General features: G+C 34.0%; 1 protein-coding gene across 2 annotated transcripts in view; it reads left to right on the forward strand.

The window, feature by feature from the left end:
• Vps50 (VPS50 subunit of EARP/GARPII complex) overlaps positions 1-12,726 on the forward strand; it is a 120,253-nt gene extending 107,527 nt beyond the window's left edge. For both annotated transcript variants that reach the window (XM_015506724.2, XM_015506726.2), the window contains 5 exons: positions 314-410; positions 1,419-1,577; positions 7,684-7,805; positions 9,625-9,814; positions 12,032-12,726. In XM_015506724.2, the coding sequence (XP_015362210.1) occupies positions 314-410; positions 1,419-1,577; positions 7,684-7,805; positions 9,625-9,814; positions 12,032-12,151 (688 nt within the window). In that variant the 3' untranslated portion in view covers positions 12,152-12,726. The remainder of the gene's footprint in view (positions 1-313; positions 411-1,418; positions 1,578-7,683; positions 7,806-9,624; positions 9,815-12,031) is intronic.
• The last annotated feature ends 352 nt before the right edge of the window (positions 12,727-13,078 follow it).

Here is a 13,078-nt window from a genome sequence, read left to right on the forward strand (position 1 = left end):
GGAATGAAGTCTTATAGATTTTGATCTTCAACAGCATAATTCTTGCTTTAGGTAAAACTTTAAAAACTGTTATGATATGCTTTATGTATTCCTATCAATAACTGAAGATTCTACATAAACTCTGCATACATTATCAGTGTTACATGAACTCGGTCGCCCTTGGCATCAACAAGAATGCTTCCATTAAATGGGAATATAACTCTAATTGTTAAAGTTTTGCTTTGAGATTTTAAAAGATTACTTATACAAAAAACATTGGCAGTCTCTAAATCCTGCAAGGTTTTTTTACACAGTGATTATTTATTTTCTTTAGGGTATTCCTGGCTGAACAGTTTGAATTCCTTCAGCCACATCTGGATGCTGTGATGCCAGCAGTCAAAAAGCCCTTTCTGCAGCAGTTTTATTCTCAGGTCAGAGATGGTTTTTGTCATTTCAATTGTGAGCAAGATAGGACTGTCACAGATTATTAGGTTGCTTTTGTTTTTTTACTGGAGATCAGTCTCCAGGTCCCAGGAGAACTGGATAAAACATTCAGTCATGGATTCTTGTGTTAAGTAAATACTTAGTAAGCACCTCCTAGAACTTTTAGCCTAGTGAGAGAGAAAGAGAAAGCCAAGTTATAATAAAACTATATTTATAATAATGCATAGTAAATGTTTATTATGAAGGAAAAAAGCCATGTCAGCATATTTAACTCAGACTGAGAAGGAGAGAGTTGTAGTTGAGAGAAGCCTGTGTGGAGGAAGCTGGACCAGCCAGGTGGAAAGAGTGATTTGGGGACATATTCCAAATTAAGAGAACAGGATGTATCAAGACCAGAAGATGAGAGAGAGCATGGTGCCTGTATCAGCGGAGGAATCTAAACTTGTCAGAGTGGGGAAGAGGGCTAGTGATGAGGGCTAGAGTGACATGCGGGAGCAATATTATAGAAAATGCTCTCTCTCTGGAGTTGGACTTGATTCTCAGGGCACCAGGAAGCTATTGGAGGGATTGAAACAGGTGAGCATTTTCAGGTGTGTGTTTTAGAAGGAGTCTGTTGGGGGCAGGGTGAAGAGTGGACTTTGATAAGGCTAGGGTCAGGAAACCAGTTGAAGACTCAAGTATGCAAGTGAGAGGTAATGGTCAGGTACTGGGAGTGGAAATGGAGATAAGTGGAAGGGTCTGAGAAATAGTTCCTAATCTTCATGAAAATCTCCAGGTCCCTTGTAATTGTGATGTTAATGGTTTCAAGTTTATTCAGTATCTCAAAATTGTATTTTGAGTAAGAGCTTGGCCCTCTCATTAAAATACTTTCATAATTCAAGTCTCCAAATATAGTGTTTTATTTTTATTTTTAGATATGATAGATGCTAAAACTGGCAAAATGTTCATTATAAATTAAAAAGTAATTGTCTTCATTTCTGTAAAATGTATTTTAGACAGTCTCAACTGCTAGTGAACTACGCAAACCAATTTACTGGATTGTAGCTGGTAAAGCCATCGATTATGAACAGATGCTGCTCCTAATGGCTAATGTGAAATGGGACGTAAAAGAAATCATGTCACAGCATAACATATACGTAGATGCATTGTTAAAGGTATGATGTTCTCCAGTTCCAGCCATTTACCAGCAAATGACATAATTTTATTTTTCTTTATGACCGAATAAAGTGCCATTTTATACACACACAGCCACACACATCCTCACAAATACATACATATATAGATACATATACATACATGTTGTGTGTGTGTGTGTGTGTGAGAGAGAGAGAGAGACATTTTCTTTATCCATTCTGTTCATGTTTACCTAGACTGGTTCCATAACTTGGCTATTGGGAATTGTGCTGCTATAAATGTAGGAATGCATGTGTCACCTATGGTGTGCTGATTTTAGTTCTTTTGGATAAATACTGAGGAGTGGGATACCTGGGTCACATGGGTCTATTCCTTGTCTTTTGAGAAATCTCCATACTGATTTCCAAAGTGGGTGTATTAATTTGCAGTTCCACCAGCAACGTATAAGTAAGTATTCTTCTTCCCTGCATCCTTGCCAGAATTTAAAATTATTTGTATTCTTGAATGCCATTCTAACTGAAGTGAGATGAAATCTCAGTGAGTTTTGATTTGCATTTCCTTGATTTCTAAGAATGTTGAATGTTTTTCATTTATTGGTTGCCCGTTTTCATTTCTTTTGAGAAATTCCTGTTAAGTTTAAATTTGCCCATTTCTTGATTGGGTTAGGGTTTCTGGTTTTGTTTGTTTTTTTGGAGTTCTTTATATATTCTGCATATTAATTCTGTACCAGAAGAGTAGCTTCTCATATTCTGTCAGCTCTGTATTCGCACTCTTGTTTGTTATACAGAAGCTTTTTAATTTGATGGCATCTCATTACTGATTCTTGATTTTATTTCTTTAGCTTTAGGAGTCATGGAAATCAGTGCCTGCACCTACATGTTGGAGTGTTGACCCTGTATTTTCTTCTAGCACTTGCAGAGTTTCTGGTCAGATTCCTTGGTCTTTGATACACGTTGAGTTGACTTTTGTGCATGGTGAGAGAGAAAGATTAGTTTCATTTTTCTAGGAGATCTAGTTTGATTTTTTTTATATAGGTAGTTCCAGTTTTCCTAGCACAGTTTGTTTAAAAGGCTGTCTTTTCTCCAGTGTATGTTTTTGGTATCTTTGTAGAGTATCAGATGACTGTAACTATGTGGACTTTTCTCTGTATCTTCTATTCTTTTCCATTGGTCTTCATGTCTGTTTCTTATTTCTTTTTTCTTTCTTTTTTTAACTCTTGCTTTGTAGTATAATTTGAGATCAGGAATTGTGATGCCTTCAGCGTTGCTGTTATTGTTCAGAATGACTTTGACATGGATCTTTTATTCTTCCAAATGAATTTTAGGGCTGCTTTGTCTAGTCCTGTGAAAAATGTCATTGGTATTTTGTTGGGGAATGCATCCAATCTGTAGATCACCTTTGATAATATGTCCATTTTAACAATATAAATTCGGCCTATCCAAGAACATGGGAGGTCTTTCCATCTTATATCTTTTTCAGTTTCTTTAGCATTTATAATTTTCATTGTACAGGTCTTTCGCCTCCTTGGTTAGATGTATTCCAAGATTTTTTTTTTTCTTTTTGAGACTATTGTGAATGAGATTGTTTTCTTAATTTCTTTTTCATCAGGTTCATTATTGGCATACAGAAAAGCTACTGATTTTTGTGTGTCCATTTTATATTCTCCTACTTTGCTGAGTTTGTTTATTACATCCAGAAGTTTTTTGGTGGAGGCTTTTTTTTTTAGGGGGGTGGGTGGTGGAGGGTCTTCTAAATATAGGATCATGACTAAAAACAGAAACAATTTAACTTTGTCTTTGCCTATTTGTATCTCTTTAATCACCTTGCCTAATTGCTCTGGCTAAAATTTCAAGTTCTATAATCAAATAGGAGTGGTGAGAGTCCACTGAGTCAAGAAGATATTTCTGTTTAGTTAGATGTTATTTCTATAGTTTAGTGTGTATAATCAATAGCAAGTGACCTTGTCCTTGATAATTTCAAGTTATTTTTTCTATGAATCATTACTTTTGCAACATGTCATGCAGATAGCTCTTTGTATTCAGTGACTTGCATTTATAAGTTTCCTGGAAAGAGTCATACTCTATTTTTTTCAATTTATGTATGAATAGATATTAATAGATAACCTGACATGTGTCATGCTCTGGTAGAAATACTGGCAATATAATTGTGAATTAAGGGACTTATATGCCTTCAGGGAATTTACATACCAGAGCAGAGACAGCAGTAAACAGATGAATTGACATGTAATGTCAAGTGATGAATAGTGCTGCAAAAATAATAATAATATAAACCAGCTAAAGAGAGGAAGGAAATGACAGGATGTGAGTGAGAGAGAAACACCATTTATATACTCTAGTCACAGAAGGACTTTGATAAACTGAGTGGAGAAGAGGCCTTAAGGGAGTAAGTAACTGAGCCATGTGGGTATCTGAGGTGAGGAAAGAAAGTCTTAGAAAATGAAAAAGTAGTTTTCAGAAAGTTTTGTTTTTGCATATTTGCCAATGAATAGAAATTGACTTTTTAAAACACTCCTTTTATCTCATTTTCACCATCCTTCTTACCTTCTTATCAAAGGCAATAAATAGTAGCCTGGGACATGTGAGAACTGATAAAGCTGTGGCCTGGGAGAGCAGCATAGGAGTCTGTTGTGCCCACTCCCAGCTACTTATGATATCCTTCTGGAGTCCTCTCCCCAGATTCAAGAGACTTTGAGTAAGCAATATAGAGGAGTCTCCATAGAGATATAAGGGGTGAGTGAAAAACAGGGTACTTTGTGTTTACTACCCTAGACTTCAAAGAACACTGACCTTGAAAAATAATGAAAGAAGAACTCTTTGTTTCTAAAACACTCAGGAGATTTCAATTCCAAATTTTAACTTGAAATATAAAAGATAAATATAATTTATAAATATGTCACCCCCTCTTTATTAACTATTGTGTTTTTGAGAAGTTGTGACATGCTGTTTTAATCCATGTAGGCTACTGTAACAAATGCAGTAGACTGGGTAGTTTATAAATAACAAATTATTGTTATTTCTCACAGTTCTGGAGGTTCAAAAGCCCAATGGGGCTGGAGTTGTGGCTCAGCGGTAGAGCACTCACCTAGCATATGAGAGGCTCCGGGTTCGATCCTCTGCACCACATAAAAATAAATAAATAAAGATATTGTGTCCAACTAAAAACTAAATATTAAAAAAAAAAGCCCAAGATTGATGGGGTAGCTGGTGTGAGGCCCCAAATTTTTATAGATGTCACCTTCTTGTTGTATCCTCACATGACAAAAGGGGTGTGGCAGCTCTATGGGGCCTCTTTTTATTAATTATTTATTTTAATTAGGTATATATGACAGCAGAATGAATTTTGCTTCATTGTACACAATTGCAGCACAACTTTTCATTTCTCTGGTTATACACCATCTAGCATTGGACCATATGTGCAGTCATACATGTACCTAGGGTAATGATGTCCATCTCATTCCACCATCTTTCTGGCCCCCATGCCTCCTCCCCAATCCTCTCTTTCCTTTGCCCAATCAATTTCCTCCATTTTTCTCCTGCCTCATCCCCCTCCATATGAATCAGCATCCACTTATCAGAGAGAATATTCGGCCTTTGGTTTTTTGGGATTGGCTTACTTTGCTTAGCATCATATTCTCCAACTCCATCCATTTACCTGCAAATGCCATGATTTTATTCTCTTTTAATGCTGAGTAATATTCCATTCTGTATATATACCACAGTTTCTTTAGCCATTCATCTATTGAAGGGAACCTGGGTTGCTTCCACAGTTTAGCTATTGCTAATTGAGCTGCTATAAACATTGATGTAGCTGCGTTACTTTTGTAGGCTGATTTTTAAGTCCTTTGAGTACAGACCAAGGAGTGGGATAGCTGAGTCAAATGGTGGTTCCATTCCAAGTTTTCTAAGGCATCTCCATACTGCTTTCCAGATTACTTGCACCAATTTGCAGTCCCACCAGCAAAGTACAAGTGTGCCATTTTCCCCACATCCTTGCCAACATTTATTGTTGTCTATGTTCTTAATAACTGCCATTCTGACTGGTGTGACATGAAATCTTAGAGTAGTTTTGATTTGCATTTCTCTAATTACTAGAGATGTTGGACATTTTTTTTTTTTATATATTTGTTGGTTGAATGTATATCTTCTGAGAAGGGTTTGTTCAGCTCCTTAGCCCATTTATTGATTGGGTTGTTTGTTTTTTTGGTTTTTTTTTTTTTTTTTTGGTGTTAAGTTGTTTGAGTTCTTGATATATCATGGAGATTAGTGCTCTATCTGACGTGTGTGTGGAAAAAATTTACGCCCAAAATGTAGGCTCTCTTTTCACCTCATTGATGGGGCCTCTTTTATAAAAGCACTATTTCTCTCCATGAGAGATCTACTCTCCTGATCTAATTGTCTTCTAGAAGGCCCCACTGCTAATACACCATCACCCTGGGAGTTGGGATTTCCCCATATGAATTTTGGGGGAACACAGACATTCAAACCACAGCATATGCCAACTGTAGTACTCACAGGGATGCAAGAAAGAAAACTTATACACTCAGTGATTATATATGATAGTAGAAGGAGGCTAGTGGCTTCAATTATTCTTAATTCTAAGAAACATGATTATTATAGAGAAGAACCTATAACAATTAGTGTTATTCAGGTTATTAACTTGAACCCAACTCTGTGCAACTTAAGTAAGGCCTTCTTTAAGCAAAAAGTTAATTATCTATGAGAACTTTTATTCTTTCACTACTACTTTTCCAAGTTTAAATCAGGTGAAAGCCTGCTTTTGTTGTCCCCAGAGAATTGTAAAATGAAAAAGTTGTATTATTCATTTAACAGCCAGCATTCTTGAACATTGAATTTAGCAATAAGTAGAATGTCATTTTTTACAGGAAGCATATAGCTTTATTTTTAAAATAGGTATTAATGAGAATTGTTAGATTGTGTGACTCTTGAAATCCAAAGCTATTTATCATAGCAAATGAATAAATAACTAAAAAATACTACTGCTCTGCTAGATTCATGAAATGAAACAATAGTGAAGAGCAATTATTTATTTAACTCTAATTTTCATAGGTAAGCTTAGTGAATTGGCAATCCATTTTAAAAAATAATTTAAAGCAAGCAATTGTTAAAAATGAATCAGTAAGAAAATTGTGGTTTAAGAAGTAGCAAAAGAGCAAAAGATAACACATTAATCGTTACATAGTAGGTTGACTGGAGATGATCAGATTTGCTATTTTTTCTTTCATATTGGAACATTTGAACATACATCAGCTCTAACTTAATATTGTGTTGCTTCTCTATTCAGGAAACATAATTAAAACATAATTTTAAGCTTTCACTTTATTTGAAATAAATTGCCAAGAAAGGGTCAGCAGTCTTTATTTTTATAAATGAACATATTTAGTTGATAATAGTACAAAGAGACCGTTCATTGAAGGATGCATTATCTACTGCTTTTATGGAATTATTGAGGTTAATCAGTTGTGTGTGTGTGTGTGTGTGTGTGTGTGTATGTGTGTGTTTAACAAGTATGTCATAAATGTTGACAGACAATTAAAATGTTCCAGATTTTTGGTAGGAAATAGAAAAATATTTTTCTTTGTACTAAAAATTTGTAGTTATGACTTTTAAATTATTTGGTATATTAGAATTTATTTAGTTTCACAGAATGTTTAAGGAAAGGAATAATTTTTCAGATTGCTTTCCAAAGAGTATAGCCACAAATTAGAAATAATTAACTTTGAGTTGAAGGCTTATTTTTTTGTTTTGTTTTTTGTTTTCAAACTGGGTTTCTCAAAGATTTTTTAAAAACCAAATTTTGTTCATTTAGCTCTTTTAGTTCATTGTGACAACCATTGGCAATTTTGAGTTATAGATACATTTGGACATTGTTAAAGATAAAATGGAGTGTATTCTGTACTATACATAATCTGTTCATAATTTTAAACCTGTATATTACATCTAAATTATCTTTGGCATTGGTCTCTTTTTGTTTTGCTTGGTTTGATTCTAAGTCTTTGTTATTTTCTTCATTCACTTTTATGGGAAAGCACTGTGATTTTTTTTTTATAATGATAATCACATAAGGCCATAACTTTTGTCTTCTTAGGAATTTGAGCAGTTTAACAGAAGGTTAAATGAAGTTTCTAAGAGAGTTCGGATACCCTTGCCTGTGTCTAATACACTTTGGGAACATTGTATACGATTGGCTAATAGGACTATTGTGGAAGGGTAAGTTTTTCTGGGCAGCACCCTGTTTCTTAAACATTTAATGAATAGCATTAAATGTTAGCAGTAATGGATGGAGAGAATTGGTAGAAATAACAACAAATAGTAGATAAGTTTGGAATCTGATTAGAGAATAAGCCATAAATTTCACCATGCCTGTCTCTGTATTTTATTATCTTCTTAGTAACAAAGAATCAGCAAATGGATGAATGAAGAATACAGAAGCTGATGGTTACCTGAAAATTAAACAAATTATTAGTATTACCTAATAATAATATCTTTATAATAATGATTATTTCCAACATTTATTTAGCACTGTTATTTATAGAACCAGACATTTCATAGGATTATATCACCAAAGCCTGAGTTACCTTCTTTTGATAGATACTGTTATTCTATCAGTGATAAAACTTAGTCTCAGAAATCAAGGTTCAAAAAGGTACATAACTTGTCCAAGTTTAAAGGTTGAGAAGGCATATGGACTCCTGATTTCTGATGGCAAAGTCAATCCTCATAACCCATTTATCCCTGTTAATCATTCTGTCAGTTAAAACTCAATAAATCTTCTATGTGTTAAGTTTATAGATCAGTCAGTAGTAATTCTGCTACTCACTCGTCTGTCCACAACATCTAGAACACAAAAAGTATCAGTAATACATTTAAAACATTTCCAAAAGGCATAGAGGTATTTTAAAGACCATGCACAGTGATCTAGAGTTACACATCAGTTGAATTTTCATACTCTTGTTAATCTAATTTCTTCTTAGTTCTCATTTGTTATAAAAGAATTAATTAGCAGGGCACAGTGGCACATGTCTGTAATCCTAGCGGTTTGGGGGGCTAAAACAGGAGGACTGCGAGTTCAAAGCCAGCCTCAGCAAAAAGCGAGGTGCTGAACAACTCAGTGAGACCCTGTCTCTAAATAAAACGCAAAATAGGGCTGGGAATGTGGCTCAGTGGTCTAGTACTTCTGAGATTAATCCTTGGTAGCCAAAAAGCAGAATAAATTAATAGAAAGGTGATGGTGATGAAATGACAATCATCTTGGCAAAAAAAAAAAAAAAAAACGGAACAATCTCAACTGAAAAGTATTTTCAATAAATTTGTGTAGAAAAATGAGTAATATATGTTAGACTTCAATATAAAACACTTAGGAGAAAAAGCTTGATCACTTTAATATTATAATTTGTGATTTTCTTGCAAATTTTCTTAGGGGAAATCCCTTATACCCTAAGGTTGAGTTTTCCATGGTATGTAAGATTGATTAAAGAAATGAGACACTGATTTGAGAATAATATGTCTGTACTGTTAAGGTTGATATATTTATCCTTATTGCTAATCCACCTGAAAATGCATAGTGTTTTAATAGTGTAGGGTATTGGAATAAGTCTGCAGATTGTTTTATCATGGAAATAGTATGGTGTTCATGGGAGAATTATTTCATTTGTTTCCTTTGCGTTGAATAGTTACAATATTGAATAGTTTAATAAAACTAGGATTACTTTGGAACATTCAAAGCTTAGTTTCATCAATAATGCAATTAGCTACAGAGAACCAGAGTCTGTAGAGAAATGAAGAACCTTGAAGTTGCTTGATATCTTTGCTTTGCAAATAGGAAACTTGAAGACCAGATGGGAAAAATGACCTTTTTATTATTATTTTTTTAACCAGGTAGGTAAATGACAGGGCTTGAACACAACTCACTCCTGACACAAGGCTCATGTGCTTTTTTTCCTGAACTCGCTTATTTCTGGACAGTCTATCCAAATGCGGTTTAGAGAAGAGATGGTTATTTATATTGTCTCATTATTGTATATCTTAGATATGCCAACGTCAAGAAGTGCAGTAATGAGGGTCGTGCCTTGATGCAATTGGATTTTCAACAGTTTTTAATGAAACTTGAAAAGCTAACAGATATTAGACCCATTCCTGATAAAGAATTTGTGGAAACCTATATCAAAGCCTACTACCTAACTGAGAATGACATGGAACGCTGGATCAAAGAGCACAGGGTGAGTTGGAAAACAGTTAATTAAGTTTTCATTCCTTTCCTTTGTGCTTGTCTGAAATCGTATATAATTCAAAACCATGAAAATGAAAAAAAAATTGCTTTTTTAACATAAATTACTTAGGTCAGTTCTTTACAATACTAAGACTGTGAATATACACAGCTCTTTACCTAATCAAATCCTTTTGAGCCCTTCTGAACTATTCACAGTAATTATCTGGATATACAGCCAAGTCAAAACATTGACCATATTTTTCCTGCATTTGTGTTATAGGAAAAAGCTAAAGCTGGTTAACATCAAGAAAGATTGAATACAATAACATTGTAATGATTCCTAAGCTATATAGTCTGTTATAAAATTCAAACCTTCTTATACCTCTCAGTAATGCAGTGGTAACATCATTAGGGTGCCATGATTAGTGATGATTGATGGTATTATTTAAATGGCTTACTTAATGTGTACCCAGCATTAAATATTACCTTTGATACAAATTTGATTATTTTTCTTTTGTGTGAATGTTTAGATAAGTAAAGAAAAATACTGTTCATTTTTATTTAGGATACTGAATTTTCAGCACAGTTTAACTCAGAACACATCACTTAAACTTGCTTGGTATGGGGACCTTTCTGTATGATTCTTATATCATTTGTCTGGATAGACAGTATGTGAAGATGGATTTAATGAAAATATGCAAAGCATAAAAAAATCATCATTAAATCTTGCTTTAATAAATCCAGTGTTCACATTTACTTAGGCTATGAACATCATGGGTAAAAGTTAAGTAACATTTTATTTCATTTGGGTAAGGAAAATAAAGAATTATTTGTATTTACCTAATCTGACTCATCCTTTTGAGACCGAGTTTCTGTAAAAAGAGGAAATGAACTTTAGCCTAGAGCATCAGCATTAGATAAATTTTGTATGAGCTTCCCACTTGTGTGTTGGAAGCTAAATATCGAAGTAGATGTTATTTTCAGTGATTCAGACCAAGTAATCCAAGAATTGAGAAAACTTCCACACATTTTGCCCCAATGACGTTTGAGAACCAAAATGCTAAATCTGTATGTAGATGGACTACTGAATGTTGCCAGAATCCACTTAGTCGAATAAGCTGTAAATACTTCCAAGTTGATACTGAGAAAGAGCACAGCTTTGAAGCATTCATTATTTAGTCAATAACAATATCCATTTGGGCATTTCTTGTTTTAATGTAGGGTACTGAATATTTTTAAGTTGGTATTTTGGAAGAGCTTTAACTTATTAAATGTCTGTATTTAATGACAATTTCTCAGCAGCAGAAGGGACTTTCCAGAGAAACTATCTACAATGGCAAGTCCAGTGCTGGATGGCAATGGATACTCACTGAGTGCTGACTGGTTAAATGAAATTCTTTGCCAGGTGGTGACAGTTGCTCTCAGAGGGCAGAAACACAAGCAGAGCAGTTTGCTAAGCTTTTAGACGAACTTTCCTCATACTTTGGAAGTGTATTGTCTTTAGTGTTTACTTAAAGACAGAGGTGATACTACACAATAATCATTCCCCATCTGATCTCTTTATGTTCAACCTCCAGAACCAAATCATTGTGCAAACATTTCTGATGAAATGCTCTTCATTCTCATCCTAGCAATTCATTGTCTGAAATTCAAGAACCAGTTAGATATGGATAGTGAAAGATACTCAGTCTTAGTTTTATACACTATCTACCAATTATAATACCAGGTTTTAAAAATAATAACTGCCTGATTCTTGTTACCATGTTCATTTTTTGCCTCTTAGAAAAGTTGTTGTTCAGTTAGAGGTTTTTTTTTTTTTTTTTGGTTGTTGGTTTTTATTAACTAAAGTTTTTTATAGAGTAATCAAATTTTTGAAAGTTTGAAACTCCTGTATATTTTGATAATTGTATAACAAAGAATACCACAGAAATAAGCAAAAAATGTGTCCTTTGAAGTGATAAAAAGCAAGCAAGGGCACCTCAGATTGCCTTCAACATTAAAACAGATCCTATTCCTTCCTGATTTAAGTGTATATTACACTATCCTCATTCCTTGTTTTTAGAGCTCAGTAAGCAACTTTTCTTCAGAGTCCTAAGTCTAATTTCCACTTTTTGTCACTGGTTTAAGTGCTCAGAGCTATCCAGTACCCGAATATCTGCCTGTTCTTTTATTGCATTGATAGATCCATGTCTTTACTATTACTAAATCTGATTCTTTCTTTGAGCAGGAATATTCAACAAAACAGCTGACCAATCTGGTGAATGTTTGCCTAGGATCCCATATCAATAAGAAAGCAAGACAGAAACTTCTAGCAGCTATAGATGATATAGACCGACCTAAAAGATAATGAACTCAGCTCGTTTTCCTCAGTGACATCAGTCTCAGCATACATGACATGAAAGCCAGTTTTCATGCACTCCTGACAACTGTCTGCTAAGAAAACTCTGTGCATGTCCTTTCCAACTGGAAAGTGGAAAACATTGAAGTGTATGTGGTGTTCTCAATGGCTTTACATGCTCTGGTGTCTTCTCTTCAGCTTTTGTTGTAATCCTTTTCCTGAAATGATATCATAACTATTGTTATTTGACTACAATTATACATTTACAGAAGAATGTATCTTAAATTATAATTAGAAGGAACATTGGCTAATATATCTATGAGCAGCTTTTAGAGAGTGAATTTATGTTGGCATATTTTCACTCTCTGAACTTTAGTTCTTACTAGGCATAATAAGAAAGGGTTAATGTACAGTATTTCCTAATTATGAGTGCTGCATGAGAATTAAAAAGTACAAGTAAGTAAAAGAGTTGAAAAATCAGTATGTTCTGTTTTTAAATGTCAAAATTTATGTGAGTGAATTTGGTTATGACCAAAGTGATCATAAATGATGAAATTTAATAAATATTATACTCTTAATGATCAGCCTGTGTGAGACTGTATTTTGATATTTTTACCTGGCAGACAGATTTCATGAAAGTGTAATGTAATTTTTAGCACATTTCTAATTATTTTATATCCGGAATCCAGTGGTGAGAAGTAATTTCATTGTGTATGCCTTTCAGTATCTGAGTACTATATAGAATGACGATTATGCATCTTTTAAATCTTTCTTCATAAAAATATTCTATGGAATAGGATATTTTATACAGACTTTGCTTTTTTTGAATTCAACTTTTTGTCGTAGGACAGCAAAACCTGGGTTGAGTAACTCAGGAAAGAACTGTGTGCTAATCAAGCCTAAATGTAGGGTCATATGTTCATCTGCTTAAATATG

Source organism: Marmota marmota, unplaced genomic scaffold, assembly GCF_001458135.2.
Source record: "Marmota marmota marmota unplaced genomic scaffold, marMar, whole genome shotgun sequence".
NCBI lineage: Eukaryota > Metazoa > Chordata > Mammalia > Rodentia > Sciuridae > Marmota > Marmota marmota.